Genomic DNA, 25,469 nt, shown 5'->3' with positions numbered 1-25,469 from the left:
AAATAATTGAGAATAAAAAGTTCAAAACATTACAACGTTAGCAGTTGTAACACGAGCTTGTAGGGCTCCAGCACTGTTGGATAATTCAACACAAAACATGCATCCAGTGTCGTTATCATGAAGGGTCGAACCTGTTCATCATGAATCATGATTCACTACCTGTCAACTTCTGGATGCGCAGGATCATATAATATTATCTGCCAATTTTGGTAAGATCGTGTTGAAGATCGGCTTCGTCTATTTGGATTATTAAATATTCCAAAAGCTACATTAATTTCTTATCAAGACGCTGCCAATCTATCAATTTTATCACCCCTTTCGGATTTCACACGTTAGTTATCTGCCCATCGAGCTTCATGGGCCAACTAATGGTAAGATCTTATCTTTGAAAAGATCAACTTGCTCTGGTCACCAACTATATATGTTTTTTTCCTTGGTCATGGATGGTCATCAACAGTCGTTTGAAAAAGGTGAAAATAATTTAAAACTTCATGAGGTATTTGTGTAATTTTTAAAATTTCAATCGACTTTATGAAAACACTGAAAACTTCATAAAATATTAGTGTAAGAGTTCAAGAGATAAGATTGATTATCAAAACTAAAAAATAAAAAGATTAGTATACGATACTAGCTAGATTGAAGTCTTTTTATTGTTTTAATGAAATAATTTGGGAATAAAGTTTTTTGTTTTGTCCGAAACAAGTTTTATTAACGTAGAAAGCCAAAATCAGTCACATTGTGGGAGCAAAAATTAAGGCTTAAGTAACAAGCCACTTTCCATGAACTTTAAATTTGAGGGAGTGTAGAGAATCAAATAACATGATATTCACTACCATAGAATTTGGAGATAAATAAGGAATATGGGACTTGGAGTCAAAGTGTTCAATACCTATAAAAGGTCAACTAATCCCCCAGAATAAAGGAATAGATGTATGACATTATTTTGACTCTACTGCAATATTCCTAAACAAGCACTGATTTGAACGTCGGAGTATTTTCTTGTAGGTACCCCTCTCATTTCTCATTAATGGCAATTAAAATGGTGTCCAGCTTCTCAACATGAAACACAAGATTACTTGTTAAATAACCCGAAATTTCATTCTCCAACATACACCAAAATGAACTCAAAAACACAAAAAAGCATAAAACTCACTACAACCTGGCACACAAACCAACACAGCTGCACAGAAAAGATCCACAAATCTGCCCAAGTAAAACTGGAAGGGAAATGGAAAGGAATGGACATGATCAGTCGAAGGCTACCGACAGTATTGTTATTGTTTTATTTTGGGGTATTTTATTATAAATCTCTGTTATTATTTTATTCCTTTTATATGGATCTCTGTCAGCAACAGCAATGGTCTTAAAAGGAGTCCACTTTTCTTCTTCGTCTTCTTCCTTTTGTGCTCTCCTTCTACAAGTTTTACAACTTTGAATTCATTTATTATATTCAATATTTGTAAATTAATTTGGTTATGCTATTGCCACCCAAATTCTTATATCCCTACCCATATTTTTTTAAAATCTAATCACGAGTCATATTCCTATGTGAGACTAAATAAAAGGACCAATTAAATTTAAGAGTATTGTTTGTATCCTTCCGTTATTTGCAAGAGCCTTTTGTGGGGCCATTTTTTTGTATTTTTCTTTTATTAATGAAATTAATTGTTGCAGCTAGTGGCGGATTCAGGATTATGTGGCCAAGGAGTCACAATGTAAAAGTTCCGAAATTTTTCTACAAAGAAAATAATACTAAAAAAATAGAAAGATAGTACTTCGATTCATAATTCATGACAAAACCAAAATTACAAGTTACAATTGTCCACGACGAGTTTTTATATTTTGAAAATGTTGCATTATAGTTTCGTTATTAATACAAACAAAAACATCTCTCTCAATATAAACAATCAAGCTATCATTCAAACAATCAAGCTACAACAACAAGAGCTAGTTGAAGTCAATGAGCAAAACAATAAACATAAAATGCACAAGGTTGTTCTCTCAAAATCTTTGTTTTAAGGCCATTGAACTCACGTCTCATAGTACTAACTCCATCATAACCTTGTCATCGTAGCTTGTAAAAGGTCAAATTCTCGGAAGAAAAGAATTCATCAATGGCTTCCTTCAGTGCACTTGAAGTAGTGTCGGTTACATGTCGAACGCCTACAAACCTTTCAATTATTTGTCCTTTGTCATTCACATAACGAAACATCATCACCATTTGCTCCTTTATTGAACATCACGTGCTTCATCCGCCATTATTGAAAAATATCTATCTTTTACATCACTCAAGATAAGACCAATGGTTTCTTTGGCACAAGAACTGACAAGATCTTTTTGAATTGAAGGAGCTATTAACTTTAGATTGCCGGGAGCATTTTCCAACATAACGGCCTTAACCTTTTTATCATGATCCGCAAGATATTATAAGAGCTCTAAATAATTCCCATTATTACTTGAAATGACATTTTCATCATGACCACAAAAAGAAAGAACTTGTCGCAACAAATACTTAGTGCACTTGAGTGATGCATTCAAGCAAGTGCAATAAGCCGTACGAGCTTGGTTTGTTTGCTTGATCACAACTGTTTTAATGTGTATAATTTGATGCATCAAATTGTAAGCAACTTCTATAGCTTGGTTTGTGAACACTACCAACCGGTCCAACATGAAAGTTAAATCTTTCTTTCCCCTTCTTCCAATTATTAAAGCCTACCACAGTGAATGTGTCACCACCCACTTGATAAAAATTAGGTTTAAAGAGATAACAATGAAGACAAAACTTAGCATCTTTAGCTGTACTATATTCCAACCAATCAAACTCATCAAATCATTGAGCAATGAAGAATATATTAATTCCTGATTAATTAATTTGTGGGAATCTATGACTTCTAGGTTGACAAGGTCTCTTTTTGTAGATATGCTCTTCGGATCTCATCTCGAATATTATGACTATAATCCGTCATTCGAGTTCTTAGTCCAGGGTGCCTGAAGATTAGCCAATATTTCATCTACTTCAATTGGTATTGCATTTGAACTACTTGGATTAGACGGAGAAGGACTATCCGTAGATAATTTTCTTTTAAAGAATCATTCCATAAATCTACACATCAATTAATTCAATCAATAATTAATTTTTATCCAAATTATCATATGAATATGAAAATGTCAATAACCCACTATCAATATTCAATATACCAAATTATCATATCAATCAATATTCAATATACCAAATTATCATATTAATCAATATTCAATATACTCAATCAATCCACATTATCAACCAATTATAAACTCAATCAATCTGTATTATCATATCCATAAATCCATAAATAAATTTAAAAAATCAATATCAACAATATATATTATCACTAGAAATTTATAAATATCAATTTTGCTCACTTGTAGTTGAAAAAAAAGGACAGCGGATGGTGGCACAAGGTGCGTCCGCCCCTGGTTTGTAACTATCAAAAAAATTTAAAAGAAAAAACTCGATAATAATAAATGTGTTCTCCCTCCCCGAGTTTAAATTAGATTAAAGAAGAATGTCATTTGTATAAATATTAAAATATATATATATATATATATATATTAAAAGGGGGTGCCACCTCTTCCATTGACAGCGTTAAATAACAAAATCCACCCACAATAAGTTTCCCTCAAAATCTAATTTTGAATTTAAAATTGAAGAGAAAAATTTAAAATTTAACAAATGCTACATGTGTTAACTTGTTACGTTTTTTTAAAGGAAGATCAAAATTCCATTACCACCAAACAAGTTACATGAAATATGGTATGTTTTTTAGTGGGCTCATTAAAATATTCCCAAAGAAAACCCAATAGAATAAAACTTTACTTATGAATCATAAGTCGTACAAGATCACATCAACCATATCTAGCTAGAATTACTGCAATATAAGGTGACGCATGTCTCTCTCACGTTAAAAACATGTGGATGCATGGCGGATGTAGCTTGTTATTATATTGATTTAACAAATGTATTGAAGAGGAAAGTACAATCATCATCGATTCACCACTATGCTAGCTTTAAAAGAGGCAAAAAAACGCTAAATCCCGCACTCAAAAAAAATAATATGTTACGTGAGAAAAAAGATAAGGAAAAAGATAATATATATCCCCGCACTCAAAAAAGGGAAGGCCCCTAGCCATGGAAATTATTATATGGTTTATATGAAACTATCTTCTGCTATGCACGATTCTATTCTTGCTTTGCAATAATCTTATATCCCAACCCTTGCCTATATATATATACATGAGTCTACTATCAATGTGTTTCATAGTTTCATAGCAAAGCTCGAAGCGTATAGAAAACAGTACTAATAAGTGCCGTCTGATTTTTATCTACCTAAGAAGAAACAGCAAAACATGTCTATCCAAGTTTGTGCAGCAGCCCAATCTAAGCCTGAAATTATTCGTCGGACGGCAAATTTCCCACCAAGCATTTGGGGAGATCGGTTCATGAACTATGATTCCCAAGACATTGTAATCTCATGCAAATTATATTATCATTACATATTCATGTTTATTTTTATCAAAAATAAAAAATAAAAAAAATTTCGCAAGTATTTTTCTTATTTAATTAATTGCTGGCCGCAGATAACAAATGCCCGGAACCAAGAAGAAGTTGAGGAGCTGAAAGAAGTAGTGAGGAGGGAAGTATTCACAACTAGTGCAGGTGACTTTTCACATCAGCTCAAGTTGATTGATGCAATCCAGCGCCTTGGCGTGGCCTACCATTTTGAAAGTGAAATTGAAGAAGCGTTGGAGCGTATGCATGCTGCATTTCATGACCATGACTTTAGTGATGATGGAGATCTATACAACGTTGCTCTTGGTTTCCGGCTACTAAGACAACATGGATATAAGATTTCATGTGGTAAGTTAATCAACAAATTATACTGTAGTGGACTGTAATGTGACTGATTTTAGCCAACTACTGCCTGTTCATTTTTATGGCAATCAAGCAGATGTGTTCAACAAGTTCAAAGACGAAAATGGCAGCTTCAAGGAATGCTTAATTGTCGATGTTCCGGGGATGCTAAGCCTTTATGAAGCCGGGCATCTAGGCATACGGGGAGAAGAAATACTAGATGAAGCTCTTGCTTTCACCACCACTCACCTTGACTCTGCCGCAAAAACTCATGTAAGCTACGAACATGCAGAACAAATCACTCAAGCCTTGGAGAGACCTTTGCGAAAAGATCTAGAGAGGGTATGTGCCAGGCGTTACATGTCAATCTACCAAGATGAAGCTTCACACAATGAAGCTTTGTTGAAACTTGCGAAGTTAGATTTTAATCTTGTTCAATCTTTGCACAAAAATGAGCTCAGTGAGATTACTAGGTAAGTCTCTCTTTTAATTGTAAATGTGAGCATATATACTCAAGTTACACATACAGCTAATGTTATTGCTCATTAGGTGGTGGAAAGAAGTAGACTTTGAAAAGAAGCTGCCTTTCGCAAGAGACAGGATCGTGGAGTTGTACTTTTGGGTAGTCGGAGTATACTTTGAACCCCAATATGTCGAAGCACGAAAATTTCTTACAAAAGTGATTGCCCTGGTATCAGTGATGGATGATATCTACGACGCATATGCTACGTTTGAAGAACTTGAGATCTTTACTGCAGCAATTGAGAGGTACTACTTTGAAATCATAATTTTCTTTTTAATAATTTAGAGCTGATTTATTGTAATTGCAGAAGTGCTCCTAAATAAGCCAACTTACAAGGTTATCAAATTTTCAGGTGGGATATGAGTAGCATAGATGAACTACCAGACTATATGCAAATATTTTATCGTACCCTTTTGAATGTTGTCGATGAAATTGAGGAAGAGATTGCAAAGGATGGAAGATCATACCGAGTTTATTATGCAAAGGAATCTGTATGTATATAATATATATACACTTTTGGTTAATATATTTAAATTATTTTCTTCCACATTATCTAGCTATAACGTTATGTCCCCCTCCAGTTGAAAGCTGTAGCCCGAGCTTACTTTGAGGAGGCCAGATGGTTCAATGAAGGATACACCCCAACCATGGAGGAGTATCTACCTGCTGCAATAGTTTCTACTGGTTACCCCATGCTTTCAACTGTATCCTTACTTGGCATGGGAGATATTGTAACAAAGGAGATATTTGAGTGGTTGTTCAATGACGCAAAAATTGTTAGAGCTTCCACGACCCTTTTTAGGTTCATGGATGATATTGTCACAAGCAAGGTATAAACTATTCTTGTCATGCTAGATTAGATAAGCATGTTTAAAATGCAAAGTTTCACGTCGAAAACTTGAAAAAATAAAATACTATATATAATAAGTAGTTTCACAACTAATAGCATCATGGCCTTTGGTGATAAAAATTCACACTAGACTTTATTGGTGGTTAAGTTGGAATAACATCGGTGTTAGAAAGTGGTCGTGAGAAAGACAATCTGATTTTCTATAATATTACCGAATTAATATTTTGAATTTCTATATGCAGTTTGAGAAAGAGAGAGGCCATGTTGCCTGTAGTATTGATTGCTACATGAAGCAATATGGGGAGTCGGAGCAAGAGGCACTTGATGCTTTGAACAAGCGAGTGGTGGATCTGTGGAAGGACATAAACGAGGAGTTTCTCAGACCAACTGCAGCGCCAATGGCTGTCCTAATGAGAGTTCTTAATTTAACAAAAGTGGTAGATCTCCTTTACAAAGGTGACGATGGCTACACGCGTGTTGGTAAAGTGGTGAAGGATAAGATTGCTTCACATTTTATTAATCCAGTGCCAATTATATGAGTTTTTATGTCAGACTGTCTTTCGGTCTTTGCTCAAATAAGAGAGGGACCTCAATGCTTTGAGTTAGGTCCTGCCAATATTGTCTGGTTACTGATTGGATTTTGTCCCTTATTGGGAGAGAGGGGCTCTAGGGGTTTGAACTTTTATTTAAATGTGTGTAATAATCTTTATAAAAAAATTTGGTACAAGTCCAAAATCGAAAACAGAATTTGGATGCCATCCTCGTAGTAGTTGTTGTTGATACAAGTTCTTTGACTTTTGTGCCACGTATGATTACATTCTTTTTTTGATTTTTTGATATTTACATATTATTTTTTTCATTTTCTAAATTACTTAGTTATTCCCATCATGCCCCTAAAAATTCAATAAGGTAAGAAATTAATTTTTATGATAATAATTATGATATTGTCTACCCTAAACCAATCCAGACTCTCTCTTAGCCACAATCTCTGCAACTTTCACCAACAAGTCAGTGGAGCCAAATTTTTTTCCCATTAAGCCTTCCAACTTCTCCAAGAAGTCAGTTATCACATACCCTACGACTCTTCTATAATCGGCATCGTGAGTTTCATTCGAAACCAAAATCCTTATTTGATTGATTTTCTAACTGGGTATTTATCAGGTTGCTTATAATTTGCAAGGTGAGGTATGCAAAGCTGTGATTTGCTTACAAATCGTTGTAACAAGGTAAACGAAAACAAAAAAAATTCTTTTTGCATAGTTTCTTGCGTGCGTTTTCAGATTCATATTGGGTCTTTGTGGTTGTAATTCTTTTGGGTTGAATGGCTTGTAGGTCGGGGCTTCTATTCTATCGGCAAAAGGCGATAAGGTTGAGTGGGATGTCTGAAAAGGCTTACACCAGATCCTACAATTCCATGTATGTTGGTTGTTTGTGATATGTCTTTATTTACCTAGTATTTAGGTATATTATCTTATATTTACCTAGTAAGTAGGTACATTATCTTATATTTATCTAATAATTAGGTATATTATCTTATATTTACCTAGTAATGAGGTACATTCTTATATTTACCTAATATTTAGATATATTATCTAATATTTACCTAGTAATTAGGTACATTATCTTATATTTACCTAATAATTAGGTATATTATCTCATATTTACCTAGTAATCAGGTAAATATTTGTTGGGAAGACATCATCAATAATACTCCTACTTTCATTGTTTTATATGATCAACTTTTTTTATTTGTTCTTATGCTTGAAACCTCACAAATCAACCTTATGGATAGGTACAGTTTTATGTTGGCGTGCTTGCCTATGGGTCATAATTTTCATTGTAAGATAAAATATGTGGGTCATTACTTTCATGTTCTAAATGTTATTTTATCTATATATTACGTAAATATTGCAATAGTTAATTGTTAAAGTATTTTATTTCACGAAACGTTTTTTTTTTTGGGTGTGTCATGGCTGCAATAGAAGGATTCAAAATTTAAAATATGAAATCCATTTAGAAGGAAAGAATTGATACATTAATTTGGATTTTCAATTAATGTTCTTTTCTTATTTACCTCAAATGGTAAAATTGACACAAGAAAAAAATTAATAAAAGTCAATGGACCCAAATCTATAGCAAAAAAGGTGTTGACTAAATTTAATGACAGCTAGAGATTTTGGACTTAGATCGAAGAACCCTTAATGTTTATCCTACATGCATCACTGAAAAACATAAACCGACACTACTTGGGTCCTGAATGTTGAGGATTGTATCTTTTCCTCTTTTTTCTCATGTGGCACAATGACTAAAGAAACTTACCTTGTGGATGCCATCATTCACTGCTATATGCTTAAAGTCTTGGGAAATTGGCGGCTTTACCCCTGGCTCACTTAATTTATTCCCTAATATCCTTATTTTGAAACTCAATCACAAATACCCCTTATAAAAACTCTCTATTGATAGCTTATTTCCCATCCTTCACTTAGTTTTTTTTCTTCCAAGTCATTGCTCTCTGGAATACTCTCATCTCTCTAGTATCTTCCTCTTCCTCTTCTTCCTTCTGCTCCTTGTTCACTTTTGCTTAGTCGTTCTGAGCTCTCCCAAATCCTCTTTCACAATTTCTCAGTCTCACTCTCTCAACCCTTCTCTCCTCTCTTCTCTCTTTCACTCGCACCCACATTGGCGACGACGACCTCACCTTTTTCACCTCCATCTCTCACTCTCTGTCACCTCTCAGGTAGCCAGCTCGGCTTTTCTCCTTCACATTTGGGTCTTCCTCTCCTTGTTTCAATTTCATATATGGGTTTGGATTTTTGGTGCTTGATGTGAGTTCAAGTCCCTCCAAGTCAAATTTGAGTGAGATTGTACAGAAATTTGTTGAAACATAATTGTGGGTTTAATTTAAAATTTTACTCTCTGAGTTTACAATTAATATTTTCAGCTTGTGTAGAGAATGTTATTTCAGTGGGATTATACAAGAACTTTTTGAGGAATATTACGCTTGAATCTTGTTTATAAAATTTTGGGATTGTGCAACAAATTTTTCTCAGTTTGTCTTGGGATTGTTGGGTTTTTCGGTGAGGTCTGACTCGCAGCTTTATCCCTTTGGGTTTTCCTCAAAGGTTTTAATGAGGCCATCTTATGTGCATACTATCACATCTTGTATTGTGATTGTAGGGGCTTTTTCTTCCGGCAGCTACAAATGGGGAAGGCTGCCGTAATGAGCAAATTGATGGAATTATCCCTTGTGTCTGAGTTCAAAGATCAAGCCCTAAAAATGCTTCGAAATGATAGTGAAGCCTTAAGAAACACCTTGGTTACCTTCACCAACAAAAATACCAACAGCTTACAGATAGACTTTTTAGCTTGGCATGAGAGGCTTGTGGCATGGAAGCAAAATTGTCATGAGTTTAGCACTGAAGAGAAATCTATGCGTTCCTAGGGGGGAAAGGGGGTGTTAAGGTAAGAAATGAAGGGTTTGCATGAAGGTTTGGATGAGAATGAGGGAAAGAGAGGAGAATGGGTGGCTTAAGTGTTTTTCTAGCAGCTTGACAGAGGCTCTGTCAAATGTTAGAACAGTCTGCTAGAAGAGGGAAAATGGGGGAGAATGATGAATAAAGCACGAATTTGCTGGGTTTTGCAGGTGAGAGAGGAAGCTTGCTCTCTGGATGTAGTTGTTGGTTGTTGGGTAGGAGGTGCTTCATTTATAGCCGTTGGAAGCTCCTCCTTCCCAAGAAACCCTAATGGTTTCTATCCAATTTGTCCAAATCTTTCCCTTTCTTTCTCTTATACTCCCTTGACTTATCCTATCTCGATGAAATTCCCTCTGCCCAATTGCATAAAAACAGGGATTTTTGGGAACTCAATGCTCTTCCTACAGCTGCCTCAGTGGAGAACTCCCATTCCCAGCCATTCCCTTCCTTTCTTTTCCTCCTTCTTCCATGGCCAGGTCTGATGAGGGAAAGAAATAGGTATGCACGTTGGTTCGAAGGTTGACTCCCTTCCTAGCAGTCTGCGCGTCAATATCCCCCGGTTCTTTGGATGTTTTTGCTTGAAACTTGTTCCCTCCCATGTGCTGGAGCCTCTCAGCAGCTTTGAGCACGTGAACCTCTAGGCTCCCTTCGTGGCTTTGTTCTCCAGCCAAGTGTTGGGGCTTTTGCTACTTCTTTTTCTAATTGTATGGGCCTTCTAAGACAAAATGTTGATTTATCAAATAAATGGGTTAACCTTATCAAGTGTTGGGCTATTTTGGTTGAAGTAATGAGCTATTTTCTCTTTTATGCTCACCCACATGTTTGGGCCTAAGAAATAGGCTTGAGTTCCGAGGCTCCCAAGCAACTTGAGACTTTCATTTCTTGGCCTATCAATGGGCCTCATGACAATTCATTACCATCCATACCACAACCTACTCAAGCAAGCCCCGCATTTGAGTGGCTTGGGCCCACTTAAGCTTGTAGCGTGGTTGGGTGTGAAATAATGATTTCCTGCTTGGCATGGCATGTTGCTTGGCGTGCTTTAATTTTATGGTCCTTGAAGAGGGACACGATGCTTAATTAGCATGGGCTTGTAAAGCCAGTGTATTTTATAATCTTTATCTCAATTCCTAGCATGACGGATTATTTATTTGGCATGGCACGTGGATTATGACTTGTGCATGGCGGACTTTCGTGTGCTCCAATTGGGTCTTTTCTTAATAAGGTGTCGTATTGGACCGGGAATGTATTTGAGCCCAACCGTAGTTTTTTTAGGCCTCAACATTAGGCCCCTTGATTATTGGGGCCATGAATGTGTATTGAAATATAGGGGTTGGCACGGTTCAGTTTGGATCGGTTTTTGCTTCAAATTAGAACCGACCCGATACTATTCATCTAGTTTGGTTCGTTTCGATTTTAACAAAAAATTCAAAAATTATCCAGTTCGGTTTGAATCGGTTTCGGTTCTGGTTCGGTTTTGAACCGGATTATAAAATTTATTATTTTTAATTATTTTTTAATACAATTCTCAACTGAAATATTATTTTTCTACTTGAAAATTAACAAATTATTCAATTTCATATAAAAATAAATATTAAAGTCAGAAAAGAGATATATTTTGAAATTGAACTTGGATAAATATTAGTTTTTTTTTAGTGAAATTAAAAATATAGCATTAAATATAAATATATATTGAAATTATATATATTTTTAATTTGACTGGTTTGGTTCGGCCTGGTTCGATTTTTGAAGATCTGAAACCGGTCCAAACCGATTCGGTTCGATTTTTGATCGGTTGTTGACTTTTTGGTCAACTCGATTTTTTTCGGGTTTGGTTCGGTGTTGTTCGGCTCGAATTTTCGGTTCGCCGGTTTGAGTGCCCACCCCTATTGAAATGGTCCAAATAATCAATTTCCAGCCCAAAATAAATGTTAATGGCATGGCATGGCATGGCATGGGTTTAGGAACAACTCAAGGATGACTAGTTAAGTGTCTTTGAAATTACAGCCAGGTTTTTTCCCGAAAGGTTGGAGGGGTCGCGATGGTCCGGCTTAAAACCCAATCCTTCTTAAACACCGAAGGTGTTGCCTTGAAGAACTTTCTTAGACACTGTAATTTTGGAAGTCACTCACTAAGATTACCAAAAGTTGACCTATTTTGTGGCATGACATAGAAAAAAATGCTTATTGGATTAGCTCAAAGTAACTTGGCCTGCATAATTTCTTTGCTTGAGTGACTAGAGAGGCTTGATTTTAATAATTATTTAAATTATATTGTGGTATACCGCAATCTTTAGATATGCATAATTGCATCGACAAAAAAACCGCAATTTGTGGTCGATTTTCCGAACGTGCCAGTTCCGTTGCAGTGAAAATACAGTCAATTTTTGTGGTTTCGCAATTTCTCAGTAAAAAATGCCAGCTCTATCTAGGCAATAAATTTCAGACCAAAAAAAAAAATCTTCAAGCAATAAATCAAATCTAGAAACCACCAAAAAAAAATTAAAAATGGCTTGACTGGGCTATAGCCTAGTTGATACCACCAAAAAATTAAAAAGAACTCTTTGCAATATCCCGTTTCTATAGCCTAGTTTTTTATATAAAAACAAAAGGCCTTCTGTTATATCAACCATAGCCCACTACCAAAAGGCCCAGTCCATCCCTACCTTCTTGGCAGGCTCTCCCATCAAAAAGGCCTTTTGATACATAAATGTATTACAATTTAAGATACCTTTAAGCTGTAACCCAAGATAACAATAATATCTCACCAAAATGTATGAAATTTCTAATGAAAAAAGAGTAGGGAACATAACAAATGGTGGAAGGAAATACTTCATTCCTTATTATGTAAGTAGGAGTTTCGATATTTTTGCTAATAACAGTGTGAAATGTGTACATAAGTATTTTTTTTTTCTTGTTTTTAATCAATTATTTTTCATATGTATCAAACTGTGATTCACATAAAGAAAGATTATTTCAGATCTGTGGAAGAATCCCAAGAGAAAGCTTAAAGTAAACCCTTTTCTTTTTCTGTTTTTCTTTCTTTTATTTTCTTTTTTAAAAAAGTTTATCCAGCTTTCTCGTTCTCTCTTTTGGGCTAGGAGTTTACGACCCACACATACCACCACCATTTGTCCTTCAAATATTTTGATTTGCACAACACAAAACACTCGTCACTGAAAATAACTATCTCCATGAAAAGTGGGTTAGTGCCAAGAAAAAAGATCCCAAGAACATTCCATAATCTACGCAAGCTCCCTTCTTTCTAAGACCCCACCCTACCAAACCCATCTCAATCAAAAACCATAGTCCAACAAATCAAGGGCTGGAATGCCCTCCACGTGTCAAGCCAGAGGTATCACGCTCCTAATGACGAGGTAAAGCACAAGCATATAAAAAGGCTTAGCAACTGCATATAATCAACTTTCACATGATTAAAAACGCCGCCATAGCCCCCATCGCCACCAACTCCTACGAGAGAAATTTAGCCACTTAACATGCCGGCCACCTTATCATCATCTGATTCGAATGACCGGAGCCCCGATCTCCGGTCACCTCTTCTCTCTCCGACGAGAAAACCCACCGAAGAGCGCGAATCAGAGAAGCTGTGCATCGACGACATGCTCCAAAAATACTGCGGGCAGTTTGGCCCGTGGCAAATGAGGCACTTTGTGCTGACCAGCTTGGCTTGGGCTCTGGAGGCCTTCCACACCATGGTCATGATTTTTGCGGATCGTGAACCGGATTGGAGGTGCTTGGGGGGAGCAGCTGGCTCTGGCTGCGATGTGACGGCCAGGACCGTTTGTGGGCTCAAGCCCGGTTCGTGGGAGTGGACCGGCGGTCTAGGGAGCTCGACCGTTGCTGAATGGGGGTTGGTTTGTGAGGAGAAGTATAAGGTTGGGTTGGCTCAGGCCTTGTTCTTCGGTGGCTGTATGATTGGTCAGTTGTCCTACTCTCTCTCTCTCTCTTCATCTATCTGTTTGTTTTTGTTGTTCCGAAAATCAACCGATTTCATATTGATCATGCAAAATAATCGGCCACATTAATAATTAAATTTAAATTAGATCGATCACGACGGACCTTAAACAACAAATAAGATAAACTTGAAACGAGTGTCAAAATTTAATTACGTTTTGGAACCAACTTGTTTGATAGCGAATTTGTCCATGATAAGATGTTACATGTGCTTTGACCAAAAAAAAAAAAAAAAAAAAAAAGAAGATGTTTACATGTGCAAAGATCACGAGCATACAAATACAATATACATTAATTTTTTGTGCGCCTTGTTATAGATGCGAATATACATAAAATATACGAGCGATATCGTATTTATTGATCACATTTTACTAAAAAAGAATACAATAATGAGCCTCGTATTTTAAAATATATTAGATTATATCGAGTAAAAATGGTAAAAATAATTTTCTTTTGGGTAAAAATGGCCAACATACAAAAACATTAAACACGACTCACTAAAAGCCAACCACATAAACAAACAGAGCATAATTCTCATGTAAACTTTTTAGTACTTTTAAAAAAGTTAAAGTTGGGAAAATAGACTATCTCATATTTAGGCCATAAATTTGGAGTCATTTCCTTATGGATAAGATGCCAAGAGATTACTAAAGTGTTTTAAAAGACTTCTGTATTGTTATCATTATCAGTGGCGGCTAGTAGTTTTGTCTCTTTCTTCGTAATGAGAGCAGCAAAATATATAAAAATAATAGTTGCAAACAAAAGTGTAATATTAAAACAAAGATTGTAGCAAGCAAAAACATACATACATATATAGTAATACTGAGACTTTCAGTTCAGAAATGTCTTAAATAAGTTTATTTGAGAGATATGGTATATTTTATATATTTATTGAAAAATTATTTTTGTAAAATATAACTTAAATTTGATATCATTTGATTACTTAATTAAATTATTATAATTTTCTTATTTTCTTAAAGCACCGTTTTCATCGATTTGTTAAACACAATTAGATGTCAAAATGATTTCTAAGTTATCTAATTTTTTATAAAAGTAATCTATAAATGAATAAAAATTCGTAATAACTCTAAAAGATAATAAAAATATGAATGTATATAAATAATACATATTTCTCGACTTTGGAGAGAAGTGAACTGAACTTAAATGAATTAAGCGTGAATAAAGTCAAAATATGCGGATGCTTTTGGAAAAGATATTGACAGGCCTGAGCCTCTCACGTGCTCTTCTGCATATCGAACATGAAGTACATCAAATATATCCAAACAAACAAGGGAAACTTTCTTATGTTTATTTTCTTCTGTTTTCTTTCTTCTGTTTTTTTGCACAAATATTTATTTTCTTTTGTTTTCTTTCTTTTGTTTGTTTTTACTTTATTTTATGCTTTTGTGCACGAATATATATATATATATTTATATTTATATTCCTGGTCACATTGAAGGTTACAATAAAGAAAAGGGAAAGGAAACAAGAGTGAAAAAGATTGGAGGTGGTCCCATTCTTTTTGAAAGTGAACTCAATTGTGTAGGAATAGGACCAATTCCAGGCTTTTTCACATAAAAGAATAATCCGTTTCAGGATTCCAGCTTACCTGTAAAGTACTTCTTTGGTCTATCGCTAAAAAACTAGAATTATCTTTAACTTTCTCTTTTTCCTTTTGACACTTTATGTGTTCTCGAGTCTTCGAAAAGCAATTTCTGCACTACTTAAAAGAGAACGTAAAATGTTACTCACTTACAAACTTCTATTATCCAAATAAGAAAATTAAAAAAAAAACAGAAGTCAAGGGGGCTCTCAGTTGAACTTATAAATCAAAAAGCTTATATTCGAATTCTATAACATTTTAATTGTGTGCATGAGAAACCTCCCAACCTGTAGTTTAAACTATCAATTATACTTTTAAAAATTAAAGTACAAAGGGCTTCAAATATAACGTTGATACTTTTCTTTTTTTCTTTTTTTTAGTATTTAGAGACAAACATGCATGCAGTAGCCTAACTACAAGCATTAGGACTTGACATGTAGCATACAGCAGCCCTCTCCTTTTACTTGCATGTGTGCTCGAATAACTGGCCATAGTTGTAGGTGGACATTAAGTGGCACAATTATCCTTGAACGGGCAATTGGTCAGCTGACCATGAGTCGTGAACCTCTGAGTTCTTCAAGAATGGTAGATGAAGATTTTGAATGTTATAACACTGATAATATCATAGCAGTCGCGATCATGGTTTTAATTATAGCACCACGAAAGAGACTAGTGAGCACTGAATCATACACAAAATTAGCATCAAAATTCGTACAGAAAGCGATTTGGTGCAGGCTCATAGCAACATGTCATTTATCATTTTCCCGGCCCTGTATGGAACATCGTCCTCAAAGTTTTTTTTTTTTTTTTTTTTTTTTTCTCTTCTTTCATCAAATTTGATTGTCTAATGCTATTCGTGGTTCTAATATTTATATTCCTTATCTATTAATTAGCTTGTTATAGAGATTACTAATTTACAATAGTTGATATATTATTAGTACTAATTTTATCGACGTGATTAAATAATAACAATGTATGAAATATTGTAGATTGATATCCGAAATCATTCCTTCCCTGTTATATTTCAACTGGCTACTAACATTTGTCACACATTGATTCCAGGTGCGGGAATTTTTGGCCACCTTTCAGACTCATTCCTAGGAAGAAAGGGCTCCCTAACCGTTGTATGCATCATGAACACCATTTTCGGTTGCCTAACAGCTTTCTCCCCAAACTACTGGATCTACGTCCTCCTCCGCCTCCTTACTGGCTTCAGCACGGGCGGCGTCGGCCTCTGTGCCTTTGTCCTCGCCACAGAGCCGGTGGGCCCCACAAAGCGGGGCACAGCAGGAATGTCCACATTCTACTTCTTCTCAACCGGGATCGCAATCCTCTCCGGCATAGCCTACATTTTCCCACAATGGCGCGAACTCTACATTGCCTCCTCCATCCCATCCCTGCTCTTCTTGCTCGCCGTCCTCCCGTTTGTCTCTGAGTCACCAAGGTGGTACCTCGTACGAGGTCGAATAACAGAAGCCATGAAACTAATGCGTGCCATTGCCAAGTCCAATAACAAACACCTTCCTGAGGGAGTTGTCCTAGCCCTAGATGAAGAAGCAAACAACGATAGTCCTACAACAAACGAGGAAGATCAAACTTACAAGGAACTTTTGGACAGCAAAGACGCAATAAGTGGTTCTCTAATTGATGTCGTCAAGCTACCAATGACTCGAATGAGGTTATTTCTAGCCGTGGCCATAAATTTCTTATGCTCCGTCGTGTACTATGGGCTGAGCTTGAACGTCGTCAACCTTGAAACCAACCTCTACATCAACGTTCTGCTCAACGCCGTGGCGGAAATGCCAGCTTTCACGATCACGGCAATATTGCTTGACAAGTACGGAAGGAAGCCCTTGGCGATCGGGACGTTGTGGTTTAGTGGGGTGTTTTGTTTTGCTGGGAGCTTTGTGGGGAATGCTGGGGCGTGGAAGGTGGTTAAGATGGTGTGTGGGATTCTGGGGATTTTTGGGATGGCGGGGACTTACAACTTGTTGTTTATTTATACAACGGAGTTGTTCCCCACGGTTGTGAGGAATGCCGCGCTTGGCTGTGCCACGCAGGCGGCGCAAATGGGGGCAATTCTGTCACCGTTCGTGGTGGTTTTGGGCGGTGGTTTGCCGTTTGCGGTGTTCGCGGTGTGTGGAATTGCGGGAGGTGTGTTTGCGTTTTACTTGCCTGAAACACTTAATAAGCCTTTGTATGACACTATGGCTGGGATGGAGGATGGGGAGGGTGCTTGCAGAAGTGTGAATTAATAATTAGTGTCATGTTTCTGCATTTTTTTTTCTTCTTCAATTTTTCTAAATCTAAACCTACTTGATTAGAATAAGTTTGTTAGATTCACACGATATAAATATATAGTTTTTATATTCTTGAGTATGTTATGTATTGTTGATCGTTGGCAATCAGGAGCCAAAATCATGCATGACCAACCCTCAAATAATCTCATTTTAAAGAGAAAGTTGAGAAATAGGGAAAATTATCCTAAGATTAACAAAAACAACACGACATATTGTTTTTCATTTTTAATTGCAATTTGCTTCTCTCCCAAAAAGGCCAAACCTGCCATATTGTCAACTGTTTAATGGACGATGGCTTGTATTTAACCTCATGCCCAACATAATAAGAAGAGAGATCTCAAGTCACTTCGGGGTCTAACCGAGTGGAAAACGGTTTTAACTTGCAAATTAGGATCTCAGGTTCGAACCCACATGACATATTAGTAGTTTGTGTATGAGAAACTCCCTTTATAGTTTAGATTATCGCTTATATTTAAATGAAGAGAGAGAGAGAGAGAGATACCTCAACTTCCATGACTTTGTTAAACCAGCATTGGGCTGAGCTGGATATGACCCAGCTTTTGCCTCTTGCCAGTGCCATTAGGAGTTGACAATTATATAAACGATTATTATTGGGCTTGACTCTCACCTGTCTACTAGACTCTCCCAATCCAGTTGGCGGTTTGAATCCTTCCAAGCTTCAAGTCAAGAGAAAGTGTAACTAATTAAGCCCAATGAAACAACAAATAATGCTCTCCATTTGCAACATATATAAACCTAAATAAAAGCAACGAAGAAATAGGTAAGTAAACGACTAGACTACGACTATGTTTCGGTTGAGGAAGAGATTCATTCGATGATCTCCGAACGATACTGCTTATAATCTTGCAGGCCAATGAAGATCCTGCTCTACCACTGCAGACTTTGCAGCTAGTTTCTACGTTATAAAAACCAGTGATCATGTCAAGAGGATCCAACAGTTTACACAAGCTTGGTTGGACCAACCCAAAGAACCAAAAAAAAAAATTTGTTTATTGGCATCTCTTCTTTCTTTTCCTGCAAAAGTATAGAAATAATCAAACATCAAAACCCAGTAGTGTTACTGTATTGGGAAACCTTATCCTCTGTGATGACTAAGCCCCATTACAAAGGACTCGGCTTCTCTCCTAATCCATCATTTCTTAACCTACCTAACCTTTTAAGCCTTACTATATTAGAAAATTGTTCAAAGTCTCAACGTACCATATCTATTTCCGGTATCCAACCCAACAAAACAGCTACCGAACTTGATTGGATTTTTGTCCCTCAAATTTGGAGAACATTTTTATTTGAATCAATTGTCATGACAGGAATTTTTAGGTGCACGTCTAGGCGAGGCAGCGACGAATCATTTGACAAAGAAAATGTGTTTTTTTTAATCAACATAGGGGAATTTGAACATCAAATATCTTCTAACATAAGAAGAGAAATATTAATATAGACCAAGAGCCATTTATGGTGTTATGATGGCCGCCTTGTTTTTTTCACAGATCTTCCACAAATGATGCCGTTTTGGTGTGCGTGATGCCGTCTTTGATGACATGAAGCGTTTTTCTTAGAAACGTGTAGAGCCCCGTCAGGTAAAGTTTTCGGAAAATGTTTTCTTAGAATATTTTCAGAGAATGAAAACAAGAAAACAAAATTTGCATTTTCAGGAAATGAAAATGCGTCTGGTAGATTAATTATAAAACATCCTCAGAAAACAAAAACAATAAAAACGTGTCTGGTAGTACAATTTGAAATAATAATATGTCAGTTATTTTTATAAAAATGTTTCCCATGAGAATGAAAAATTTCTCAGTGTTTTCTATTTTTGGGGCCACCGAACGTGTTTTTGCCGTATTTTTTACCTCTGAAAATGAAAACAATCCCTTGAAACGTTACCAAACGAGGCGTATATTTGTTCTTGAACAAAACAGCGTTTTTTACAATGTAGGATGGATTTTTCTTTAACCCCAAAAAAAGAATTTCCCTCCCATGGAGAACGCACAACTTCCAAAATTTTCATTCTCTAACATTTTATGGGTCCCTTGTTCTGTTTGGTCTTTCTCCAATATGTTTAATAAAAATGAGGGTTTTTTTTTATATATAAAAGAATATGGGTTAGTTGAGTGGGGTTAAGATCATTGCTTTTGGATTTTAGAATCTTGCCTCCAAGCTCCACAGTGTTGTTTTTGTACTATTAATTTAATGACCCATAATTTTGTTCTGATTAAGCTAATACAGAGTTTCAAAAGGCGTACGCCTCAAGACTTATGTCTAGCTTTATAAATCAAAAACTTCTGATGAGCTCAATGTCTTGAAAAAAATTGGTATCTATTGACACATAACCAACTAAACTCAAAGCCCATTAGATTCGAAATTTAGACATATTTTAATATTGATAAAAGAAACATCACTAAGCTAATTTAAATTCATGGATTATTGTAATTGTAATTGTAACAATTTCTTTCTTTACTATGTCATTTTTTTCTTCAACAAAAGAAAGGAGAGAAAATGAAAACTTAATAACAATGGTGGAAAATATACAATTGCACTAATTGAGTACGAGGGTACACAACACAAGAAACTTTCAACATGTACTTAATTGTTATTTTCCTAAAACTTCATATACACACACCCACACACTCTCTCTCTCTCTCTCTCACCCAATTTCGAGCATCAACAATAGCTGACTGTTAATTTAATCCCATCAAAACATAAACGGCGTCGGAGAGAAAGCCGGAATCGCCGTCGTAAGTGAAGCTTGCCTGAAAATTCCACCGCAAAAAAATTAACATCAAAAGCCATAACATAAACCTACCACCAAATACAAGTTCTGGACCTTACGTCGTCGTTTCGTTAAATAGCAAAGCAACGGACAGTTTTACTATTTTACTATTTACGTACCCGTAATCCTCGCCGTGGCTGCGGACCTGAGCTATCGTCCGACTCTGGCCGCTCTTCCTCTTCATGGCTCGCTCAACCTCGGCCGTCCGATCCACCACCATCGCAACTACGTTGTCCTCGGAAATCGAGGTGAGCGACGGCCTCCACTCTACCGAATTCGGCGACGTGGAGCCCGAGTTCCCGGGCCTTCCCCGCTTTCTGCGACGGCGCATTCGGCGCGGCACAAGCGAGCTGGTCTCCTCAGAGAGAGGAGCCTGCTCACCTGTTGTTGCTGGGCGTGCGATCCCGCAGCAAGACACGAACTCCAACAAGAACTTCATGGCGTGGTTATCTACGAAGATGTGTGCGTTACCGAGGGGAATTGTGCAAAAGAGAGGGGGCTTGGAACTGGGGTTATTTACAGTTTGTGCCAGAGGCGGGGTTTCATTTTGGTTGAGGGGGTTTCAGTTTGAGAGGGTGGAGAGATGAGGTTGAGGAGTGGACTTTGTTTCCTGACTCTCTCCTCTGGTTTTGGTGGGAGAGCGCGGGGGTTTTTATAATGTGTTGGGTTAACTTTGGATCAACTGCGAAAGATTAGCCATTTTAATTGGGATTAATTTTTCTAATTCATAAAATAAAACCCTGGTGGGAAAATAAAATTTGAAGAAAATAGTTGGGGCCACAGGATTTGTTTTTGATAAAAGATTGTGGAAAGAGGACGTATTGAGCTAAATGATTGCGATCCATATAAATTCTTATTTTAATTTATAACTAGCCCCTTGACACATGCTCACGCATGTGCCAATTGGTTTTTTTTTTCTTTTTTATTTTATTTTTAGAATTAATAAAAGATAACAGGGTAGTTATCTATATATATAAAGCAAAAGGCAGAGAATGATGAAACATTCAAAATACCAGAAAATGCCCTTGGTTAATGCAAACATTAAGAATTAAAATTATTAATTAAATGAGGATAATATGATAAATTCACAATTTTTCATATTAAAAAAATTAAAATTAAAAGAAAATTCAGATAATGGATCCTATTTTTATGGAACACAACTATCCATTATCTTTTTTAATTCTAAAATAAATTTTAATTTTAAAAAAAAAAGCCTCTCGCAGCCGCAGAAGCGTGTGCAAAGAGGCTAGTGTTCCATAAAAGTAGGACCTATTATCTTATTTTGTTTTTAATTTTAATTTTTTTAATATTAAAAAATGTGAATTTACCATATTATCCTCATTTAATTAATAATTTCAATTCTTAATGTTTGAATTAACAAAGGGCATTTTCTGGTATTTTGAATGTTTCACCATTCTCTACCTTTTGCTTTATATATACTAGCCTCTCTGCACGCGCTTCTGCACCTGCAAGAGGCTTTTTTTAAAAAAATTTAAATTTATTTTAGAATAAAAAAAGATAATGGATAGTTGTGTTCCATAAAAATAGGATCCATTATCTGAATTTTCTTTTAATTTTAATTTTTTTAATATGAAAATTTGTGAACTTACCATATTATCCTCATTTAATTAATAATTTTAATTCTTAATGTTTGCATTAACCAAGAGCATTTTCTGGTATTTTGAATGTTTCACCATTCTCTACCTTTTGCTTTATATATATATAGATATAGATTATAAAATAAAGTTTTTTATTTTATTTTAAAAGGTTGGATGTGTGTGACAAACTGATATAATCTAATTTTTACTAAAAAAAATATATTGTTTTTCTAATCGCTTGTACTAAAAAAAAATTATAATATAATATAATTTTAATGAGTTGGATGTCCACCTTAGCACCTTAGATGGTATTAAAAATGTGGCATATATTTGATGTGGTAAGCATAATTTTATTTTATTTTTCTTGGTATAATTGATGGGGGTGGGGTTATGGGGGTTGTTTATATAAATATTCATTGCGTGTCTTGAGTTTTGAATTTTTGCCAACATAAATAAAGGTGAAAAAGTTCAACCAATTGAGCTATCCCTTGGCATAATTCTTACATTTTTAAGTGCAAAACTATAGAAAATTTGGGGATCAAGTTGGCCGCCTGAATGAGTTCCCCTCATAGCCGACCCTAACCAGGCCACAACTTTAACATAATAAAGTGTGGGAGATTTTCCATTTTAAAAGCTATGTATATTATTAATTAAATAACACAAAGCAAATGGCTTTTATAAGAAATAATAAAGAATTACGCATAATTGACACCATGTCCTCTTTTTTACTTCGATTTGCAATTACTTGAATTGGTGTTCATACGAAGACCACGCAACCCAGTGTAAAGTGGGAAATAGATAAATTATAAAAATAGTGGTGTTGAAGAATATGAGTTTCACATCGAAAACTTGATTAAATAAAATACAAAATATAATGAATAGTTCTACTACTAATAATACCGAGGCCTTTTATGATAAAATCTCACACCTACTAGACTTTATAAGTGATTAAATTAGAGACAATATTAGTGTTGTTAGCAGTGAACTGCTGACCTGTCTCTATAAAATTTAACAATTAATACAATTTAATATGTGATATATATAATTCAAACACAATGGAGATTTTGTTTCTGCAGGTTGTTCTAAGTTAAAAAAATGTGGCAATGTCACTCAAGCTGCTACCAGTAAGAGAGCATTAACTTTGGATTGTAAAATAATTTTGGACCGACTAATTTTTGGTTTCTTATATTAAGTTTTTAGTTAATGAAATTCGTCGAAATTTAAATAAAAAAACTCGTCTAAATACGTACAATCATTTACAAACCACACTATATATTGAAATATTTGTAATGACAATATGGTTTCATCATATATAGCATCTTATCAATTGAATAAATTTGAATATTTTTAGTTTGCCCCTGATTTTGAAGTGTGAAATTTTTTATGATTCAAAATATGTCTCACTTGGTTAGGTTTTTATTTTTTTTGATAGGAACTTGGTTAGGTTGATATTTAATCTGCTTTGATGTGATTGGTGGTCCTGGTAGGTAGTCAAGTTATGAGTTAATTAATCAATAGTTAATTGAATGACTTAATTTCTTTCCTTCATAGACATTTTTCAACTCATCCATGTCTATATCTAAAAAACCTTAACAGTATGACTTTTTCTTTTGGTGAAACTCATGCGTACTAATTTACGATAACAAATAAATAAAAGTGATAATTTAAATTACAAGAAGGAGAATGGTTTTTCACACACACATTATTAATGTGTGATATACAAGTCGAAACCTTTTTTCACTAGATTAAACTTCATTGAAGTAGCATTTTAAATTAGGCAAAAGTGATTTGGGGTTGACAATCTTTTAGTGTTACTTCAGGCAGTATTAGCAGGTGACCATACAGAAAATACTTGGATTTATTTTTTTCTTTTTCTTTTTGTTTGAGAGAAAAAGAAATCCAAAAACATATTTGTATATATATTGAAGAAAAGAGTAATGATATTTAGACACACAACATTGACCACCTTAACTGACCACCTTATGTGGCAACTGATGTGTCATGCCATGTCAATTAATGAATGTCGTCATGTCAATTTAAAAACAAATTAAAAAACCCTAGCATTCCTAGTGAGTGGCCTCATGGTAGCATTCATTAATTGACATGGCATGACACATCAGTTGCCACATAAGATGGTCAGTTAAGGTGGTCAATGTTGTGTGTCCAAATAGCATTACTCTGAAGAAAATAGCACTAAACATTCCCTAGAGGAAAGGGAGAGAGGCAACAAATATGGGCTGCCTGCCTGCATCAAGCCGATAGATCCATTTCAACAAGAAATAAAACGTGTAATGGTGAAGTGTCCAACAATTATGGAGGGACTGTGAATGAATTGATATCGATCCAAGAAGCTCACCTACCAACATACCCAAATGCAAAAAGACTATCTGAAAACCCCTTTAAATCGCATAATGAAATCTTATATCCTAATTAAACAGATGGGTCATAATCTTTGACATCAGATTACCTCATGACAAAAAGTTACTAGGATTAGTGCTTGCCTACAGGGATAAAGAAAGACTTGCTGGACAGCTTTTGGTCCATATCCATACCACAAACGAACAAACAAATCTACAAAACATCATGTATATATTAATAACAAATTGACTCGATCAAGAAAACGTACCACATAAGAACATGTTGTATATGGAAATGGCCAAACTGCCTGTCCAGAAATTGTCTGGACACTCTTTGATAAGTCATTTGTTTCTGTGAAGGCCACATTGATGTATCAAGTTTTGTTAGTGATTTTGAAATGACTAAAAATGTGTTTCCTTAATAAAAGTAAGGAAAAGTGCTTTTAAATTATTAAAACCATTTTTAGCGCTTTCTAGATAAACGTCAAGTAAGTGCTTAAATTATCCAAGTAACACTTTCAAAGTGTTTTTCATAAACCACTTGAAATGCTTCTAGCAGAAATGCTTTCTACAAAAGTCTAAACAAACTTTAAATCTCGAGCTTTGCTAAACACAATCGTTCACAAATGCTGACTAGCTGGTTCGATACGTGACACTCATATCAATCGAGGATTGTCGGTCAATATAGCAACCTCATTCCATATTCTTGAGCATTTTGCGCCACATAAAAGGATGTTCAATACGCACCTTTCCCAGAAATGTAAATCTATTTCCACCACATGCACTTCTAATTCTAGCACAGCATATAGTATATCTTCTCAGAGCCATATTGGTGGCTCTCGATTTCATTCACTAATTCAAACCTTCAACTAGAAAATTCTTTCCGCTTAGTCCTCACACTAGAAAGAAAGAAAGGAACAATTCAAGAACCTGTATGTGTCACTAAATTGGACAACCAGCTGTCCAAAGAAGTGAAATATTGCTTGGTGGTATAGCTGCTGAGAAACGAAGACGCATCAAACACACTGTCGTCTTCTAATTCCCCCAACAAATTTCCATCTAACTAAACGATTTGTGTTGTCCTAATTGCATGACAAGGCGCTTTAACTTCG

General features: G+C 35.5%; 3 protein-coding genes across 3 annotated transcripts; 2 read left to right on the top strand and 1 right to left on the bottom strand.

Annotated features, from left to right (window-relative positions):
* LOC109948428 ((-)-alpha-pinene synthase-like) lies at positions 3,987 to 7,022 on the top strand. The gene is made up of 7 exons (XM_020561340.1): positions 3,987 to 4,503; positions 4,618 to 4,897; positions 4,989 to 5,364; positions 5,441 to 5,659; positions 5,767 to 5,905; positions 5,996 to 6,244; positions 6,507 to 7,022. The coding sequence occupies exons 1-7, from the start codon at positions 4,387 to 4,389 to the stop codon at positions 6,801 to 6,803; spliced, it is 1,677 nt and encodes a 558-aa protein (XP_020416929.1). The 5' UTR covers positions 3,987 to 4,386; the 3' UTR covers positions 6,804 to 7,022.
* Positions 12,563 to 17,693, top strand: LOC18778992 (organic cation/carnitine transporter 4). Its single transcript, XM_007211352.2, has 2 exons — positions 12,563 to 13,675; positions 16,377 to 17,693. Exons 1-2 carry the CDS (start codon positions 13,234 to 13,236, stop codon positions 17,567 to 17,569), a joined length of 1,635 nt encoding a protein of 544 aa, XP_007211414.1. The 5' UTR covers positions 12,563 to 13,233; the 3' UTR covers positions 17,570 to 17,693.
* On the bottom strand, positions 20,121 to 21,053 carry LOC18778975. The gene is made up of 2 exons (XM_007212172.2): positions 20,522 to 21,053; positions 20,121 to 20,382 (listed from the first exon to the last, which is right to left on the bottom strand). The coding sequence occupies exons 1-2, from the start codon at positions 20,839 to 20,841 to the stop codon at positions 20,325 to 20,327; spliced, it is 378 nt and encodes a 125-aa protein (XP_007212234.1). The 5' UTR covers positions 20,842 to 21,053; the 3' UTR covers positions 20,121 to 20,324.

This window comes from Prunus persica, chromosome G4, assembly GCF_000346465.2.
Source record: "Prunus persica cultivar Lovell chromosome G4, Prunus_persica_NCBIv2, whole genome shotgun sequence".
In the NCBI taxonomy this organism is placed as follows: domain Eukaryota; kingdom Viridiplantae; phylum Streptophyta; class Magnoliopsida; order Rosales; family Rosaceae; genus Prunus; species Prunus persica.
This window is presented reverse-complemented; position numbering and strand designations above follow the sequence as displayed.

Excerpts from the sequence above, each read along its gene's own strand:
- LOC109948428 (XM_020561340.1), top strand. The coding sequence starts at position 4,387 with ATGTCTATCCAAGTTTGTGCAGCAGCCCAATCTAAGCCTGAAATTATT. Across the intron at positions 4,504-4,617 it reads ACTATGATTCCCAAGACATT|ATAACAAATGCCCGGAACCA; the intron begins GTAATCTCATGC and ends TGCTGGCCGCAG. Across the intron at positions 5,906-5,995 it reads TTTATTATGCAAAGGAATCT|TTGAAAGCTGTAGCCCGAGC; the intron begins GTATGTATATAA and ends GTCCCCCTCCAG.
- LOC18778992 (XM_007211352.2), top strand. The coding sequence starts at position 13,234 with ATGCCGGCCACCTTATCATCATCTGATTCGAATGACCGGAGCCCCGAT. Across the intron at positions 13,676-16,376 it reads CTTCGGTGGCTGTATGATTG|GTGCGGGAATTTTTGGCCAC; the intron begins GTCAGTTGTCCT and ends CATTGATTCCAG.
- LOC18778975 (XM_007212172.2), bottom strand. The coding sequence starts at position 20,841 with ATGAAGTTCTTGTTGGAGTTCGTGTCTTGCTGCGGGATCGCACGCCCA. Across the intron at positions 20,383-20,521 it reads AGCCACGGCGAGGATTACGG|GCAAGCTTCACTTACGACGG; the intron begins GTACGTAAATAG and ends TGGAATTTTCAG.